The following is a 19425-nucleotide window of genomic DNA, read 5'->3' as shown; positions in this document are numbered from 1 at the left end:
AAAGAGTGGTGAAGCTGCCCAGTTGCCAAATATTTCCTTACTGATAAAATAATTCATTTGCGTTAAGCTGCACTGTGTATTTGTTTGAAATGAGAGGCGCCCACTGGAAGACAGCAGGAACTCAGATACCACTTCAGTATAATACTGGGCACATTACTCCTACAGAAAGTGGTTGCACAAGTGACCGATTCACAAAACCTGTGGAAGGATCAGGAGCTTACGTCCAATGATTTTGCTCTGCACCTCTTACTTTCTTTTACTCCTCTCCATGCACCTCCCCGTCACAAATATAAAAATCAAGGGAAACCACCTTAAAGTATTAAAAAAATATTTTACTATAAATTACACAAAGGAAATCCAATATGCAACAGAAACAATGAATTCCACACAGAGTATGTAGATGAGGAAAGCGAGCATGATCACTGGATGGGTTCAGTCTATACACGCACTGTAAAACTGGAATGTGGGTGATCCAAGCTCTCCAGGTTAAGACAGCCTATGATACTTCTGAATCACACTTCAGTTATTGCCTTGCAGCCCCACACATTTCCTTGCGTACAAAAAGACTGGTGAACAGTGTTTAAGTTACTTCCATTAATGAAGTCCCATATCATTTAGCTTCACAGCTTGCTGAGAATGGTTGTTCACAAACGGCTGAAAAGGTGTTTAGGATCAGGTCTTGACAAACCTAAAGTCCCAGGAGTAGTAATAGTGACCGCAATCACCTGGTATGGGGCAGGTCCAAGAGAAGTCTGGGCTGAAGGCATTAATGGCATTTTTGTGAGGCTCCCTGGCAAAAACAGGGAGGAGGAGCCAGCCACTATTGCTATTAAAGGCAATGGCAAGAGAAGAAGGTGAAACCAAGAAATGCACGGGAAAGTCCAAATGACAGTCCTCACAGTTCCAGTTCTAGCTGCTCAAGGTAACATGAACTGCAAATAGCTGAAGCGTAATCAATGCGGACAGAACTACACTCTGGAAGAAGGGATGAGCCTTGCACACCTCACTGCAAGCGTTGTGGGCGTAGAAGAGAATTGTAGGTGGGAGGCAGAGTCCAGCCGCTGCGTTGAGCGCGAGGCAGTGGTCGCATACAGTGGTCTGCCCTCAGAATCCTTTCATCCCCCATCAATGGCCTAGGAAGAGGAAAAACGAAATCTGCCAGCAGCCTTATCCTTCCCCAGAGTGCTCCTCTTGTTTGCTGCTCCTGCTCTGGTACTTAGTGCGGATGTCCTGGAGGAAGTTCTTGAAGGCTGGTTCCTCTTGGATCTCTTCAGCAGCTAAAAAAAAAAAAAAACACGAGTAAAAACTTGGGGTTAAAAAAACAATTATGAGAAGTAAGAATTTTAACCGCTATCCCAGATCTGTGTCTAGCATATTTCAGGGAGCTAGGTTGGGGAAGGACTTTAGAAAATTGTCCCATTCCATCAAGGGCAATAAAAAGCAGAAGAACATAGAAACTCTTGATTCTGACAATAAATAATCAGAAGGTGAAGTTGTAAAGAGGGTGTTCACCAGTAAGACTCTTTCGAGGCACCTATGGCTGAGTTGGAAAGGAAGCCTGCATGGTGCACAGGTTAAAAGCTGCGTTAATGAGGACCGTGTAATGACTGCATAAAACAGTGAAGTGGTTGAGCGCCACTTACTCTCATGATCTATGTCATCTGTGTCGCTGTCTATCTCCTCTTCTTCAACATCCACACTTCCGCGTGTGATGATCAGGTCGGAGGGGCCCAATACAGCTTCATTTGAGCCTGGGGAGGGAATAGAAGCAGATTATACAGAGCATAGCTATCTCAATCAAAGCTATTATGCAATCAAGGCAAGGATCCCTACAGCTCTGAAGGTGGGATCACTTCATTATGCATGCTTACTATATATTTAGTAATAAATAAAACAAGCATTGGCATAGCCAATAGGTCTCGCTTTTGGGACCTTATAAGTATTTAGGTATGCAGCCCAATATCCTTGGTGCAACAACATTAACTGTTGCATGGGTAAACACCAGGGCCGGACTGGCTACCGGGCGTTTTGGCATGGTGCCGAGCTGGTGGCTGATGTCAATGCGATGGGGGCTAATTTCGTTGATGGCGACCTGAGTGTGCTTCGAAATAAACAAAGCAAAACGAATTTCGTTCAGCACACGCAGGTCCCCATCAACAAAATCAGCCCCCAGCTCGGCAGCATGCCAAAACGCCCGGTAGCCAGTCCGGCTCTGGCAAACACTTATAAGCTCCAAAAGGCGAGACCTATTGGCTATGCCAATGCCTGCTATAATTTCTCTTAGTGATCCAATGTGAGATTTGAGAAGCCAATAGCACACTTCCTTAAGAATGTCCAGCAGACGGAGAGTATGTGCAAATCCAATTCGTTGCTCTTTCTTGGGAAAAAGGCAGGGCCACCAATACTAAATAATCTCATAGTTCAGACAGTAGTCCTTCGCAACAGGATTAAGAGTCAGTGCTCAAATATTTCAGCTATATGTTAGGGAACATATTGAAATAAGAGAAAAGTTGCTACCCACACAAGCGAAAAATAAAAACTAGGACAAGTCAGTGAAGGAGTCTTTTTCTTCCCGAAAAGGAAGTAGAACAAAACTTTTGCCCAGTGTGGAACTGGGAAAAGACAAAGCCCGCCGCTCTTCAGCAGTCAAACGTGCATGGCTCACTTCTTCACATGCTACATATGAAACAAAAAGCCAACCAAATGAGTAACGTCAAAACTCAAATGTGTTCCACAAAACTCTTTTTCGCCCTCACCCTTCTGCAGCACTGCGCAGAACATACACAAGACAAGATATTGGCAAAAAACAATGAACAAAATGAAAGTCATGGAAGTCAAAAAGAAAATGGATTTGGTCAAAAAAGAACTAGGTCCACCAATGTGTGCTGTCAAAGGAAGTATTAAAAAAAAAAAGGGGTGTCTTGCATCCCAATGATGAGGCCATCAAAGTGCCTGATTATGAGTGCCCAAGTAAACTGTGATGCCCAATCAAACGCCGATTTGTGCAGGGGTTGCAAGTGAAATATGTGCAAAAGTTTACTGCAACGGAGTGCGCCCTTTATTACATTTCAGCAGGTCAAACCTACCAGAATCGAAAGAGTGACAGACTGGGTTGTCTCCAAACATGGCCAATAACTATCGCATCTAATACATTTCGAACAACTCTAACTTAGAATTTATCAGCTACGATAAGCATCCCATGCACCCATGGTCCCCACAATGAGGCCCTATGTAGGGAAAGAAGATCTCCTGGCCATGCAAGAACCACTTGGATGCAGCTCATTGGACCTCAGATTTACTCCAGGGGACAGCACGCGCAATCACAGCACTAGTCATGCTCAGTGTTGCTGCTGGACTTAAGCAGGCCTTGTGAATACCTCTAAACAGGACAGTTGCCTCTATTACTACGCTTAACTTGCTAGCTGACAAGCGCATCTCTGGGAACAAAATGTAAAAGGCGGGATCAATATTTTCATTAAATGTGCTCTACATCCTACACTAAAGTCAGCAGGCACCTTAGACGAGCAGCTACCAGTAAAGTGTGAGATACCTGTAGGGGTGAGTGCATTCATTGAGCTGCAGAGATGAAATCAAGGGATGCGTCCATGCGTTCATTGAGAAGGAATGAGGGCCCTGCAGTCTTCTGCTGCCGGTCTGCATTTCAGCTCACACCATGAACCCAGGGAGGCATTATTTTTGGGTGAATGTTGTGTTCTGGCCAAGCAGTTGTGCAGTGCGCTACATTCCTCACAGAAGCCTCCTCTGTGCTAAAACTCCTGATGGCAACTTTGTCTCCAGACTGTGGGGGAGAAGCAATAGCGAAGTAGCCAAGTCGTTATAAATTCGGCAGAGCCTGTCATACATCACTCCCCTTCCGACTGAGGGACCAATTCCAAATCACTTTGCTATTTCTCTGGTTATAAAATGTTGGCCAATCCATCATGGTGGGCCATGGGGTTAGGCTGAGTCGGCTCCCTAATGTGGATATACCATCACTGATAACGTAGTCTACCTCTCAGAATTTCTGACAATGGTAGTGATGTGATTAGGGTTGGACTCCACATCGGTGCTAAAAAAAAGACCCCAAAAAATCAAGAGCTTGGCTACCGCAGGGCACAAGACGCAGTCAGAACCATTTCCTTGAGCGAGACTACTGGTGATGGGACAGTCGTCGTCACACACGGGCATAAAGAAGTTCCTCGCAGCCTACCACTGTGTGAGGGAAATATTCTCATGGAATTACTCGCTATGAATATGCCAGCAGTTATTCAGTAAAAACAAATGTTTATATGCATGTGTGTTCGTGGTATTTGCCTACCGCGAACATCGCCAGAAGGCAGCATGACAATTAGCAGAATAACTCGCGAAACTATTGCGGGATCTGCATAAACAGCGAGCCAGACTTTCGAGGAGATTTCTAAACAAGCAGCCGTGCGGCCGTGAAAGTGATCGCGATCGGGATCAAACATCAAAGCGGCTGGTAAAGTGAAAGTAATGCTCTGTAGCTCTAGGCTGGCCTGGTAGCACTTTTTGGAGCCCTCTCAATAAGTCTCGACAGACCAGCGCATGCGCTGGGTCAGGCGAGACCTAAAAATTGCTTGAAATGATATGCAATAAAAGTAATACCTGACAAAATTACAGGCAAGGAAAAAAATCTGATTTTTACTCAAACGGATATGAATCTGCACTAAGTAAGAAAGTGCAATAGGGGAGGTGGTTAGTGGTGTTTTGTGGGAGGGAAGGAGAGGGAAGAAAAGGATTTGTTGCTCTTTTTACTGCCTTTTTTTTTTTTTAAAGCACCCTACTGAGCGGTGTACTGCTTATGGTGAACAAGATTGAGCTTAAAAGATAAAAAAAATGTTTTAATAAACAATACGTCAATGTTTACATTTAAGCCTCTGAACAGAAAGAATGCTTAAATAAATGTATGAATTTAAATGTCGCTTAACACTTTTCTAACGTACCCCTTTTGTATTTTACACCCTAGTTCCAATTACAATTCCTTCTCTGTGTCTGTCAATGTTGGGCTGAATTACAATGCAACTAATGTTGCTCTCGCTCCTTCTGCTAGAAGGCAATGCACTGAATTTACTGATCTCAGCCGCTCGAGTCAGACTGATGAAGGCTGTTGAAAAGAAGAAATTTCACTGTTCAGGTGGTGAAGCTTCAGCGGATTTGACCCTTCTACAAGGACCTTCAGAAAGAACGTTGGCTGGAGGCCCTGGAGACACTGCGGGCCCGATGGCATTCCAGAGGTAGCCAGCAGCGTCCTAAAAACTTGCAGCATGACCTCTTTAAAGGCCTCGATCGGCTGAAGAGTCTAAGATGGCCTGGTGAACACTGGGCTTGCTGGGAGCGGGTCTGTGTCAAACCACGCAAGGGGCTCTTTGAATGCTGACCTCATGGCACCTCGCCTGACTTCGACTGGAGGGGGTACGGTTTGAACCCCACTTACTTTTCTTGCACTAATGGAGGGTTTTTGATGTTGAATTACCAGTGTTCACTTTCAAGTGGGATTGGCCAAGTGACTGGGAACACCATCAAATGTAGCCTCTTACGTCTAGCAATGTAAACCTTCACTTCCCACTCCCTGATGAACAAGTTACTTACCTTCTGTAACGATACATCTGTAAGAAACATTTTAGTTATAGATTCCTTACCTTAGAATTACCCCAGCCGTCATACTGGATCCGGAGAATTTTTTCACAACAGTACCCCTGCAAGTCACTAGGTGGCTCCGGTCGTCTCCGCGTTAGTCATCGGCATCGCGATCGCCGGGATGACGTTGCAGTATCTACTTAGACACCGCCCCTGCGCGCTGACATCAGTTCTTTTACAGAACATTTCACGCCAGAAGCGCAGAGCCATGAAAGACACTGACCACTGGTGCACAAAACTAGGGCCCTGAAAGGGAGTCCCTTACTCTAGAAGTCAGTTCGCAGAACGGGGAGGATGGGTGGGGCGGTAAGAAATCTATAACTAATATATGTCTCTTACAGATATATCGTTATGGAAGGTAAGTAACTTGTTCATCTGAAAATTCCTTACCTTAGAATAAATACCCCAGCAATACCAACCCTGGAGGTGGGTCTGCGAACCAAGTTCACACCAGAAAGTCCTGGAGAACTGAACGGCCAAAGAGGAGTTGGCCTAACGGCTGGGGCGGTCGACCTTGAATCAGGGGAACTGGGTTCGAGTCTCGGCAATGACGCTGAACTTCCTGTGATTCTGGGCAAATCACTTAATCTCCCCGTGCCTAACAAAAATGAATGTGTCCTCATGTAATGCAACTGGTGCTATGTAAAGCGCTCCGATACCCGATTCGGGTCAATTTCGCGCTATATAAAACTCTGTATACATTTTGTTTTTTAAAAAGCTGTCTCTCCGGACTGGACTATCCAGGCAGTAATACTTAGTAAATGTGTACAGTGATGCCCACGTGGCTACCTGGCAGATGTCACCGAGGGGGACTCCACGTCATAAAGCAGTAGTGGCTGCCGTCGCCCTGGTGGAATGGGCGCACAGTCCTACCGGAGGCTCCTTTTTCGCCAAGGAATAACAAATCTTAATGCAAAGTTCAATCGAGATGGTCTGTTTTTGCACTGCCTGACCTTTCTTGGTGCCTACATAGCCAACAAAGAGTTGATCGTCCACCCGGATTTGTTTTGTGCGATCTAGATAAAATGATAATGCACGTTTTGGATGCAGGCAGTGGAGTCTTTCCTCCTTCTTGGAAGGAAGCGGGGGTGGAAAGAAGGTGCATAAAATGATGGTCTGTCCTATGTGGAAAGAGGTAACCACTCTGGGTAGAAAAGAAGGCTGAGTTCGAAGGATAACCTTGTACGGATGGACAGCAAGAAAAGGAGGTTTAGAAGATAGGGCCTGAAGCTCACTCACCCTGCAAGTAGAGGTGATGGCAACCAGAAAAGCAGTTTTTAAAGTCAAGAGTCTGAGACGACAATTATGTAGTGGCTCGAAAGGAGCGCACATAAGGTAAGTTAAGACAAGATGCAAGTCCCACTGGGGCATTACGAAAGGAATAGGAGGAAAGAGGCGAGTGCCCTTAAGAAACCTATGTTCAATAGGGGACTTGAAAAGAGTGGGCTGATCAGGAAGGCGAAGGAAGGCCGCAATGGCAGAAAGATAGCCTTTAAGGGTGCCCTGAGCAGAGCCCTGCTGGGCCAAAGAAAGAATGAATGAAGAGGAGACCCTCAGAGAGAAGGGCAGAAAGGGGATCCACAGCCTTAGCCGCGCACCATGCCTTAAATTTGTTCCAGCTGTAGGAGTATACTGTTTTAGTAGAGGGACGCCTGGCTGCCAAGATGACATTACAGACTTCGGGAGGGAGGTCGAAAGCCGTTTACTGTCGCCGCTCAATCTCCACGCAAGGAGGTGGAGGCTGGACAGGTTCGGGTGAAGGACCGTCCCCTGCTGCTGAGACAGAAGATCCTCCCGAAGAGGCAGTCTGATCGTCGGATCAATGGCCATGTTCAAGAGCTTGGGATACCAGACTCTTCGTGCCCAGTCCGGGGCCACAAGAATGACTTGGGCCCGGTCGCGCTTGATCTTCTTCAGCACTCTGGGCATAAGTGGTATAGGTGAAAAGGCGTATAGAAGACCACAATTCCACTCGCGGTGAAAAGTGTCACCGAGCGAGTGCCGCCTTCGTAATTCCAACGTGCAGAACTGCTGACATTGCGCGTTTACTTTGGTGACGAACAGATCTAACCAAGGCTCTCCCCACTGCTGAAAGAGACCTTGCATCACCTCTGAGTGAAGACGCCATTCGTGATCCATCATGCACCGGCGGCTGAGTTCGTAGGCCCTGGTTTTCAGGGAACCTGCCAGGTGTTGAACCACCAGGGACATGCCCCGATGTTCCAACCATGTCCAAAGATGGTCAGCCTCCTGACAGAGTCCACAACCCCACCCCGCCCTGTTTGTTGCAGTACCACATGGCGGTGGTGTTGTCCTTTAACACCTGCACTACTCTTCCTCTGACAGAAGGAAGGAATGCCTTCAGTGCAAGACGAATCATCCATAGCTCCAGAAGGTTGATGTGGAACCTAGACTCTGCCGGAGACCAAAGGACTCTGATCTCCGCCTCTTCCATGTGGCTGCCCCATCCCAGGAGTACGCATCTGTCACCACTGTGAACTCTGGTTTCGGAAAGGAGAGGGATCTGTTGTTGATCCAATCCTGGTCCATTAGCCACCAATGCAATTTGTGTGTAGTGCCCTCCGAGGTCTGGATGTAATTTGAAAGATACCCCTGATGCTGCACCCACTGGAACTTCAGTTCCCACTGCATAGCCCGCATATACCACCTGGCATGATCCACCAGTATGATGCAGGAGACTATGAGGCCCAGCAGCCTTGGGGTCATTCTCACCAAAATTCAGGATAGAGGCTGAAACATCGGTATCATAGCCCGAATATCCCCGACTCGCGGCTCGGGAGAATAGGCCTGAAACTGCGCTGTGTCCAGAACTGCTACAATGAAAAGGAGTTTCTGAGAGGGTATCGGGTGTGACTTCGGCAGGATGAGTGTGAACCCCAGCGAATGCAGGAGGTCCGCTATAGTCTGGAGGTGGGAGACTACAGCCTGGTGCGAGCCTGCCTTTAACAAGCAGTCGTGGAGATAGGAGAAGACTGGAACCCCTGATCTGCGCAAATGAGCCGCGACCACCGCCATCACTTTCGTGAACTCCAGAGGGGTACTGGTAACGCAAAAGGGGAGCATGGTAAACTGAAAATGCTCATGGCCTACTGTGAACCCTAGGTAGTGCCGGTGGGCAGACAAGACGTGAAAATAAGTGTCCTGCAAGTCCAATGCTACCATCCAGTCTCCAGGGTCAAGGGTAGACAGGACCTGAGCCAATGTCATCATTTTGAACTTCTCCTTCCAGAGGAAGCAGTTGACGTCCCTGAGATCCAAGATAGGGCGCAGGCCTTTGTCCTTCTTGGGTACAAGGAAGTAGTGGGAATAACAACCACGACCTACTTCTGGCACAGGGACTCGCTCGATAGGTCTCTTGGGCAAGAGAGACGTAACTTCCTGACGGAGAAGGGACAAGTGATCCTCCGACATGTGATGGAGTGTTTGTGGCATGGAGGGACGGGTAGTCTAGAAGGGGAGGGAGTAGCCCCTACGGACTATCTGAAAAGCCCACCTGTCCAACGTGATGTTGTGTCAGTGGGGAAGGTGATAGCGGATCCTGTTGCCCACTGGCAACTGGTGGCCCTAAAAAGTCTGACTAGGAAGGTTTGGAGGCAGAGGCACGGGGGGGCATTGGTGGACTGACCCGTTCTCTGGACCCCGGACCCACAACGCTTGGTCCCACGTCCCTGGCCACGCAGAGGCTGGGTGGCTTGTGCGGACCTGTGGCTCTGGGTGGAACGTGGTGGGGCACCCCTTCCGTGGTCACGAAAGGTGCGAAAGGTAGACTGAATGCGGCAAGAAGTTGCTGGAAGGCCTAAGCAACAGGCCGTAGCCCTGGAGTCCTTGAAGCGCTAGAGCGCATTGCCCGCCTTGTCACCAAACAGTCGACGGCCATCAAAGGGCATGTCCAAATGGGTAGATTGACATCCCCCGAGCCTGGGCCTCCTCGAGGCACTGTGGCAGCACTTGCACAACTGTGTCCCACACCGAATGTGTGTAACGACCCAAGAGACATGCGGTGTTCACCGACCGGAGACCTAAGCTGGCGGAAGAAAACTTCTTCTTCCCAAGATGGATCAGCTTCTTGGATTCCCTATCTCGAGGAGCTGCTGGGAAAGCGCTTCCTTTCGAGGATGAGGCTTGGACCACCAAGCGCCCGGGGGTAGGGTGCAGGGAGAGGAAAAGTGAATCACACAGGGCCGGGTGTGGTGTCGGGCAATCATCCTATCCTATCATCCCCTGTGCTGGGCTTGGACCAGGAGCCCAGAAGGACGTCCGTGAGGGCCTTATTGAAAGGCAGGAAGGGCTCCGTAGAGGCTGCTGCCGGCTGAAACACCGCAGTCAGGAGGTTAGTCCTGACTGTCACCGTAGGAAGCTCAAGGCCCAAGGCCACAGCCGCCCTACGCAACACCACAGCATAGGAAGCTCCCTCTTCCATATCCACGGTAGGGGAAGAAAGCATACCAAGGTCCTGGGCGGTATCCAGACCACTGGCATCACCTAACTCCGCTCTCCAGTTAAGCTCTTCAAGCTGGTCTGCCAGACGGTCAACAGACCCCTCCCAGTCCTCCTCACCCTCCTCTGGCTGCCACGCAGGGCGATATGGAACGCCAGGGAAGAACAGTGGTAAAAAAGTGACTGTCGCCGCCAGTCCACCTTCGTGTCCAAGTCGAGAGGAAGGCTGGGGTCGATGCCGGCCGGGGGCGCAACCGGCGCCGGAGGCGCCGTCAGAGAAATCGGTGCCGGGAAAAGTACCGTGAGGTCGACCAACGCCGATCCGGATCCAGTCCTTGATCCGTGGGGGCACTGCGGCACCGAGGCTTTAGTCGCCAGCATCGAAGGCCTAGAACCCATAGCAGAGTCTGCGGGCCCCAAAGGCGCAGCAGCAGAGTCAGGCTGCCCAAAGATGAAGTGGAGGGCTTCGTAAAATGCACAAAGCTGGGCTGGGGACGCTCAGGCTCCTGGGAAAGGGAGGGATGCGCGGAGCCCTCCCAGCAGGCTCTGATGGCAGAACAACAACCCTCCGTGTCCCGCGTCAGCTGACTGACGGGGAGAAGGAGAAGAGCGAAGATGCTTCTTCGCCTTGTTCTTGTGCTTCGACTTACCAGATGACGAAGACTTCGATGACGAATGTTGGTGGTGGTGGTGGCTCCACGACCGGTTCCGCGAGCTTCCCCTCAACCAGGACCTAGAACAGCACAGAGCCGACTGCCGGGCCTCCAAAAGCTTTCGGGACCGCTCCCGCAAAGACTTCGGGTTCAGGGCCCGGCAGTCAGAGCACGACTTCAGGTCGTGGTCACGCTCCAGGCACCATAGGCACAAGAGATGCGGATCGTTGACTGACATCAGCTTGTGACAGGAGTCACAAGGCTTGAAATCGGGTCGACAACTTGACATCCTTCATGCACCAGGAGCCGTAAGACTTCAAAAAAGATTGACAAGAGGGAGGAGCCAAGATGGCGACCGGAGCAGACGCTTGAGCGCCCGGCTCCGTCGGTCCGTGGCCTCGGACTACTATCCTGATGCCCATCCTCGCCGATTTTCGAGGTGAAACGTGTGCGAAGACGCGCTGACCGTGCTGCCGCTTCCCCGGAGTCTCAGCCCGCCCGGATGCCCGAGTTCTGGGTGCTTTTGTCTTCGGCACTGAAATCCTGCGCCATTACGGCCTTTGCTGGCCCCCTGGAAGCTCCGCAGTTACCGGACCAGCGAGCGCTAACTTGAGCCCCGCGGTCCCGATCTCCCCTCGCACCACGGATCGCTGCCGGATGAGCCCGGAGAGGGACGGCCGGACACCTTCTGCACCCTGTGCCGGCTGGGCTGGAGCTGTGGGGTGGGCCCCGGTGCGGCGTGTCTCCTGTCCCGCTCTGATGACCGCGCTGTGGGATGCTGCTGCCCCCTTCACCTATTGCCTAGCCATCGGCGAAGGGAACCTGCGAGAAGAGAAGCGACTGTCGGCCGTTCCCGTTGCGGCGTAGACCTGAGGGGAATTGACTCCTTGCCACGACTCCCCCCCCCCCCCTCGGCCATTGCAACGTATAGCGGCAAAACATGGCGCTGAGTGCCTGCTCGAGGCTGGGGGGTGCTACTCCGGTCTCGCCCGCTGCCCACTTCGCCCTCCCTCTTACGGACACCAGCTCCACGGTGCCGTCCCGGATTGCTGCCGCTGTGGGGGCCCAGCCTCCGCCGACATGCGGCTCCGTTCTGGCTGCCCTGCGGGACTTCCAACTACAGATGTGCGCTGGCCTGCAAGCGCTGAGTGAGCGGCTTGACCCCATACTGTCGGCTGCGGGTCGTGAGCGCACTGTTTGTCATCTACAGGGCGTGGATCTCCCGGTGCTTTTGTCCACTTGCGGGGACGCAACGGCGATGTATGACTGTACTACACTGATGCCTTCACCTGGCGCTCCCGGCGCTCAGGGTACACCGCTCTACACCTCAACTGCGGACACTTTGTCCCCCTGGTCATGGCTGCCTGCCTCATTGTTGCCTGCCTCGCCGCGTCCGCTGGACTATCCTGTTGAGCGATACCTAACGGCGTCGTGGAACCGTCCGCGGTGGTCCACGGCTTACTTTTTGTGGAACTCCTGTACCTTAATTGCCAGGTTTGGATTTTATGTGGTGCAAAGAGGGACCTCAACCGATGGTTGGCGGCCATTTCGTGATCCTACTTCACCATCCTTTCACGAGCGGCCATCTTGTCTTTGTCTGCTCGGGACACGGGGCCTTCATGCAGGGGCTGGTTTAATCCCACGCCCGCGATCGGGCCAGGGCTAGACTGACTTCTATTGCCAGGGTTTATGGACGGGCTGGCCTGGGACTGGAACTGTATGTCTGTTTTGCGCGCACTCATCGCGACTTGTATCCATTCGCTTACACTGTGGTGCCATGGTATCTTCGCATGCCGTTTTTTGGAGTAGTGGGCTCTCAGTGTGTGGGGGCCATGACTGGCTGATGGTTCGGGGCGCTCTGGTGTCCCGTGGGCTCCTCCTCACCTTCTTTTCTGTTTTCTTATTTTCTTTACTCTATTCCCACTTTCTCTCTTCTCTATATTTCGGGTTCATTGGGCGACAGGCACTATGTCGGGGGGGGGGTAGGCCGTAGCCTCCGCATTGGTGTAGGGTGGGGGGATAATACTCTGTTCTTAATTAGTTCTATGGGCCTTTTTTCTTCTATGTCTCTGCGCTCTACTTTCTTCGATTCGGGGTCCGGGTGTGGGGTGGATCAAGTGGGGGCGGCTCCGGAGGGGTGCGTACCTGCTCATGTGACTATCCTGTTATATTTCGGCACCGCCTCACTGTTTGAGTTTTTTACTTCCATTGTTGTTCTTACTGATGTTGCTGCTCTCCCGTGTGATGAGGCTATCTTGCGGACTCGAATCTCCTTTGTTCTTATCCTTCATTGACCTTTTTTTTTTTTCTTTGATAAAATAATCTAAAAACTTAAAATTAACCTTCACTTCTCCTTCCCCGGGTGTCAAAGATATCTCCAGTATGTGACTCATAACTCGTTGTTAATCCTGACCATTGACGCACGGGGGATGTAATGTGGGTATCAGTGCTTCATTGTATCGTGGCCGGCCTGACGGTTGTAGGCCCGTATTTGTTCTTTTAAGATGCACAAATAAAGGTTTTTTAAAAAAAAAAAAAAAAAAAAAAGATTGACAAAAAGTCGAAAATGTTTAGTCAAAAAATAACTAAGGGTACCGCTCTCTTTGGGATCTGCGCTGGCTGGCGCGGGGAAAAAAAGAACCAACATCAGTGCACAGGGGCGGCGTCTAAGTTGATACCGCGACGTCATCCTGGTGATCATGACGCCGACGACTGACACGGAGTCGAGCGACACATTCTACCGACGCGCTGGGGTACTGCTGAGAACAAATTCATCTGATCCAGTCTGACGCCTGGGGGTAATCCTAAGGTAAGGAATCTATATCCGATAGTTTCTTTCAAATTGCCCTGGCGTGCATCATGATGCCTTCTTGCACAAACTGGAGTCATGGCAGTAGCCCAGAGGTGGTGCTTATATGCGGATCTACTGTGTCACTTCTGGAACAGTGCAAGGTTGTCACAGAGCCACAAGGCGCCATGTGGCAATGCGCGGGAGTCACTGGTGAAAAAGTATCTGAATTCAGTCTGATACTTTGGTATGATCTATAGGTGGGGAACTGTCAGTTGAGATCATATTTGGGAACCTAGACGCAGATTGGAGGCATTTGCCTTCGATACACAAAGACGAGTTTTTCATGGACAATGGGCTTATAATGATCAACTCTATACATAATGCTACTGCTTTCGCTGGTAAGGAGGTGCAGAAGCAAAGGAATGACTCCCTATCAGGATACAGGTAGAACAGCATAGAGGAGATCCACTGATCTACAACAGGACATCGCTCATACAGCTCTCATTCCAGGTCATCTATGAGATTGAGCGAAGGCATATTCTGCTTAGTTGAAGATCTGAGAAACAATGTGAAGGACTGACCTGTCCACTTGTACGGTTTTACATGACAAGGATAAGGCGTATAAAGCTCTAACCAGTAGCAACATGAATGGACAAACAACATATTTAAAGTCATCAAAAGACAAATCTCAAGGTTCTGATAGGACATTTGGTGTTAAGAAAATTAAGTTAGTGACTTACAGCTATTAAAAAAAAGATACAGCATATTAAATGTTTGAGAGAATGAAGAACAGAGAGGACAATCAGAAAGAAATTGGACGGAGTGCTGGGGTTGTTTATGGCGGTCCAAATTTATTAGCTCCCATACATTAGGGGTATGACAATGAGAAATCCACTTGTTGGTCTGGATATTTTTAGTCATCAAAGTGTGGGTTATGACCCAAAGGAGGCCTTCAGAAGTGTGATGCACCAGATTATTATAAAACAAAAGAACCACTGTAACAGAATGTTACATTGCCACAGAACAAGGATGCAAGATGGCGCATCCAGTTATTTAAGAACCCAATTTCGTTCAGGTTTTCAAGCAGAGCACCCCAGAAGGAAAAAGGGATGCCACCTTACCATCTTTCTCCTTCCTTCATCAAACATGTAGGTTTAATGTCACATGGGGTAGTTTCGTTGAGGCAACGCCCATACCTGGCATAACATTTGGGTCCAGATCGACAGCACCCATGTCTTTCTGCAAACGTTCCAGCTGCTCCTTCTGTTGTTTACTCTGCTCTTCAGCCTACAGAAGGAAAGTAAGGAGAATGTTACCTACCCTGTACCCATCTGTTTGTAGCAAGCAGTGCTGTAGATTCACATGCTTTGCACACTCCTGTCATCTAGGATGGGTGTGGATGATGCAAGTTAGTTTCATTCAAAGAAGCTTTCGGGCTCAAGAAAGCCAGACTTCTCTCGAACCCCACAATGCACAAGAGCAAAGACTCCACTGCTAATTGTTTAACTCAGCGGCTGAGTAGTGTGGTGAAATAAGACAGGAAATGTGTATTGTGCATTGTGACTAACAATAGAAAATACGTGAATCATTATTCCCTTTCCGGAGAGGTGGAAGGACATATGGGAATCCACAGCACTACAAGCTACAGACTGTTAACGAGTAAGTAACATTCTCTGTATGTAGCATGTGTTATTGTATATGCAGCTGCTTTGCATAGACTATAAAGCATTGCCTCCCATACACGTGGCTAGCGCGCGAATGATGCAGATGTTTGAGACATGGTTCTCAACACTGTTTAGCAAACCAAAGCCTTTTGACACACATGACTATCCATACAGCATTGCTTAGTGATCATGTGTGGTATTAACCATGTAGTATGCTTACAGAAGTGTGTTATAGGAATGTTTTGATAAGAAGGGTGTAGTAGCTCCCTTATTCTGAGTGGAATGTGCTCTAGGCAGTGCATGTGGAATATGCTTTGCTTTACCAAACCACGCTTGTATATACATCCATCTGACAACGCTACCTTTGTTAATGGAGCTTCCTAAAGGAGGTTTTCCAAGAGCAACAAACAGTTGCATGGTCTTAAGCATGGATTTTGTTCTAGCAACATTATACATTAGTGCGCTTTTGGCACCTATATGTGTAATGCGCTTTATGCTACTGACTGTGGCTTAGGGGAAAAATGGGCAACTTAATATGTCTGGTTTACATGGAAAGTACAAACAACCTTTGGCAAAAAAAAGTGGAGGTGGCTTGTAAAACCACTTTATCTTTGAATATCTGGATAAAAGGTTCCCACTGTTAATGCTTGCACCGTACTGGCTCTTTGCAATGCGGTAACTGGCCACCCCACAAGGCACAAATTGCATTTGTGAAAGGTGTAGTGGCTCAAACAGAGGCCCCTGTAGTCTTCTCTATACTACATTAAGATCCCAGGCTGGGGGATGGTTGGGAGGTTTTGAGAAATTACCCTCTTGAGGCCCTCCCCGAAGGCCTTGGCCACAGGTATCTTGAACAAGGAAAAATGCTGTGTTTTGTTGGTAAGATGAGACAGCATCTTAATGTAAACCAGGGCTGTATGCCAATCCTGATTTTTGGAGATGCACGTAATGGCATATGTCATCTTGACCTGATGGTGTAAGTGGCTCTATATATTCCTCTAAGCAGTTAATAGGCCAATGTTTTCTACTTGGTTGCATAACAACCTTGGGTAGTGGGTTAGCGTGCCTCCCATCGACTTTGGATACATTTCTCTGGGATTTTAAAGGTAACCAAACTCTGAGACCTCAGGTGCCAAATTGCTAGGTTCCTTTCCCTGAGATACAGAGGTCTCAGCTGCCCCGGGTACGGTGTGAGGAGGTCTGGTCTCAGTGACATCTTTTTGTGAGGAAGAATTGACATTTCCAGAAGCAATGAATACCTTGGCTGGCTTGTCCAAGTTGGAGCGACTAGAATGGGAGTCACGGATGTTTGTGTCTTTCCTCACCTCGTAAGGGATCAGGAGGTGAGAACTGGAGGAAAATCTTAAGCAAAGAACCCTGGCCAGTTCCATCCATAGAGCGTTGCTCATGGATTGTGGGTATGGGCACCTGGAGCCACAGCGTTTGCATTTTAGACAATGACAAAACGATTAATTGCAGGTGTGCCCCCCTTTCGAAAGTACTTTTGAATTACCTGGGGTTTCACCTGCCATTCGTTTACTTATTGATGCATCCTATTGAGCAAGTCCGCAAGGTCTTTGTCCTCTTCAGGTGCATGCTACACTAGCAACTGCATTGGACTGTGAACAGCCCAATGCCTTCTCATTTGAGTGAGCGCCAACAGCAGGCGTGAATAATTTCCCCTTTATTTCTGGATGTAATAACAGGCGTCATGTCAGTCATTACATTTAAAAATGGGGGTGTAAAAGGCTCAGGGTGCAATTGGATTGCTGCCAATTTCAGGTAGCTGATATGGCAACCCTGTTGTTTTTGTGTGCAAGTAGCCTGACTAGGCATGTGGTTGAGGTGTCTCCCCCAAGCCATGGAAGAGTTGTAAGTGGTGTCTTTGAGCAGGTGGATTTTCTACTGATTTCTGCCCTCATACTCAGTTCTCTCCACGTCCATGGAGCCAAACGGCATTGCATGCTAGATGTGTCTTGATGCTGCATTTGATAATGAGCCCAATGGCGTTCCGGGTGGTGTCTGATCGATTTTGTGATCTCGAAAGGCCTGAAGGTTGAGCAGATTGACTTCACGTGCTCTGGGTATAGGCATAGTTTACACACACTACGGTTATCCAACCACAGATGATATTGTAACAGTTTGGGCAAAATTAGAATAAGGCATTCAACGCAATACCCTCCCCCAACGCTTCTGAAAATAGAACCAAGTTCAGGGACCAAAAAAAACCACTGTGGTGTGGTTCGGAGTCAAAATGAAACTAATCAGTGATGGCTGGTCACTGATGCAGTAGATGCTTTGTGGTGATTGATGAAGTCTCCCAACAACTGAAACTGAAACAAGCGGACAGGTAGACAACTGTCCCAGAGCTCGAGCTGAAAATGCCCAAACCAGATGGTGGGGGAAAAAAATGAGTTGGCGACTTTGTGCACTGTGAACTGAGGGAGGATCGAGACTTCTTCAAACAAACGAGTAACATCCGCCAAGCATCAGATGGCAGGAGTATGAAAAGCACGTCTGTCTACATCAACACATGCTAGAAAGATATCCTTAGCACACATAAGCATCCATTACATCTTAACAAGTAGCCTGCATTGAAAATCCCATCTCAGAACATATACTGAAAAGCAGACGCTGCCTTACCAGCTTCTTATGCAGGCGCTCATACTCAGGACGGTAATCACTACAGAGAGAAACAGCAAGAGTTAGAATAGGATGTAAGACACTAGGTGTACAAATACAGTATTTTTATAGTATTTTTCTTTTGCAGTGGGCAAAGTCTGTCTAGGACGACTGCTAAGACTGGTCTACTAGCAAAATACACATTAACTATGGACTAAAAGCATGGCCTTGTCTGATCTTTGTAATCACAGATGTAGATCTGCTTTCAAGGGAAATGGGTCTGTAATATACAGCTATATGGTTGAAAGATCAATGTAACAGAAAGGTTAGTCCTTTTGTAAAGAGAACAATGTTAATACAAAACACGTTTTTAAGACAAGTATCAGTAAAGGCAACAAGAACAAGTTACTTACCTTCGATAACGATGTATCTGTAAGAAACATTAGTTAGTTAGATTCCTCACCTTAGAATATCCCCAGGCGTCAGGCTGGATCCGGAAAGATTGTTCATCAGCAATACCCCTACCGCGTCGCTAGGTGTCGTCTGTGGCTCCGTGCGCCGGAATGACGTCGGAGTACTTAGACGCCACCCTCGCGCACTGACGTCAGTTCTTGTACATAGCTTTCCGCGCCAGGAACGCAGAGCCATGCAAGAGACCGACACTGGTGCCAAAAAATCTAGGGCCCTGAAAAGGATAACCTTAACCCTAGATGTCAGTTCGCAGAACGGGGAGGATGGGTGGGTCGGTGAGGAATCTAACTAACTAATGTTTCTTACAGATACATCGTTACCGAAGGTAAGTAACTTGTTCATCTGAAAGAAACACGTTAGTTAGATTCCTCACCTTAGAATAGATACCCCAGCAATACCAACCCCGGTGGTGGGTCTGCGAACCAAGATCACACCAGAAAGTCCTGGAGAACAGAACGGCCAAAGAAGCCGTCTCTCCGGACTTGGCTGTCCAGGCAATAGTGCTTGGCAAACGTGTGCAGTGAAGCCCACGTCGCCGCCTGACAGATGTCCGGCAAGGGAACTCCCCGGCCCAGGGCAGTAGTAGCCGCTGTGGCCCGGGTGGAATGGGCCCTCAACCCAACAGGAGGGTCCTTTTTTGCCAAGGAGTAACAAAGTTTAATACACAACACGACCCACCGCGAGATGGTCCGTTTGTGTACCGCTTTCCCCTTCTTAGCTCCTACGTATCCAACAAAAAGTTGGTCGTCCACCCGGAATTGTTTGGTGTGGTCCAAATAAAAGGACAGCGCCCGTTTTGGGTCCAGATGGTGGAGCCTCTTTTGAAGGATGCAGAGGCGGAAAGAAGGTGGGCAACGTGACAGATTGCCCGAGGTGAAAGGGGGTCACCACTTTCGGTAGAAAAGAAGGACCTGGCCGGAGGACAACCTTGTCCGGATGAACAGAAAGAAAGGAAGGCTTAGATGACAGAGCCTGGAGCTCACTCACCCGTCTAACCGAGGTGATAGCTACCAGGAAAGCAGTTTTCAGGGTCAGAAGACGAATGGGACAATTGTGAAGAGGCTCAAAAGGAGCGCACATCAGAAAAGTCAGGACAAGATTCAAGTCC

General features: G+C 48.8%; 1 protein-coding gene across 1 annotated transcript in view; it reads right to left on the bottom strand.

Moving 5' to 3' along the window:
- Nucleotides 1–311: 311 nt before the first annotated feature.
- The window catches only part of GPN1 (GPN-loop GTPase 1), a 107695-nt gene continuing 88581 nt past the window's right edge, over nucleotides 312–19425 (bottom strand). Inside the window, exons 11-14 of the mRNA XM_085613327.1 lie at nucleotides 17868–17907; nucleotides 14757–14847; nucleotides 1644–1751; nucleotides 312–1277 (exon numbers count right to left, since the gene is read on the bottom strand). Coding sequence (XP_085469453.1) covers nucleotides 1168–1277; nucleotides 1644–1751; nucleotides 14757–14847; nucleotides 17868–17907 — 349 coding nt within the window. The 3' untranslated portion in view covers nucleotides 312–1167. The remainder of the gene's footprint in view (nucleotides 1278–1643; nucleotides 1752–14756; nucleotides 14848–17867; nucleotides 17908–19425) is intronic.

Source organism: Triturus cristatus, chromosome 6, assembly GCF_964204655.1.
Source record: "Triturus cristatus chromosome 6, aTriCri1.1, whole genome shotgun sequence".
NCBI lineage: Eukaryota > Metazoa > Chordata > Amphibia > Caudata > Salamandridae > Triturus > Triturus cristatus.
Note: the sequence above shows the minus strand (reverse complement) of the source record. Positions and strands in the feature narration are given on the sequence as shown.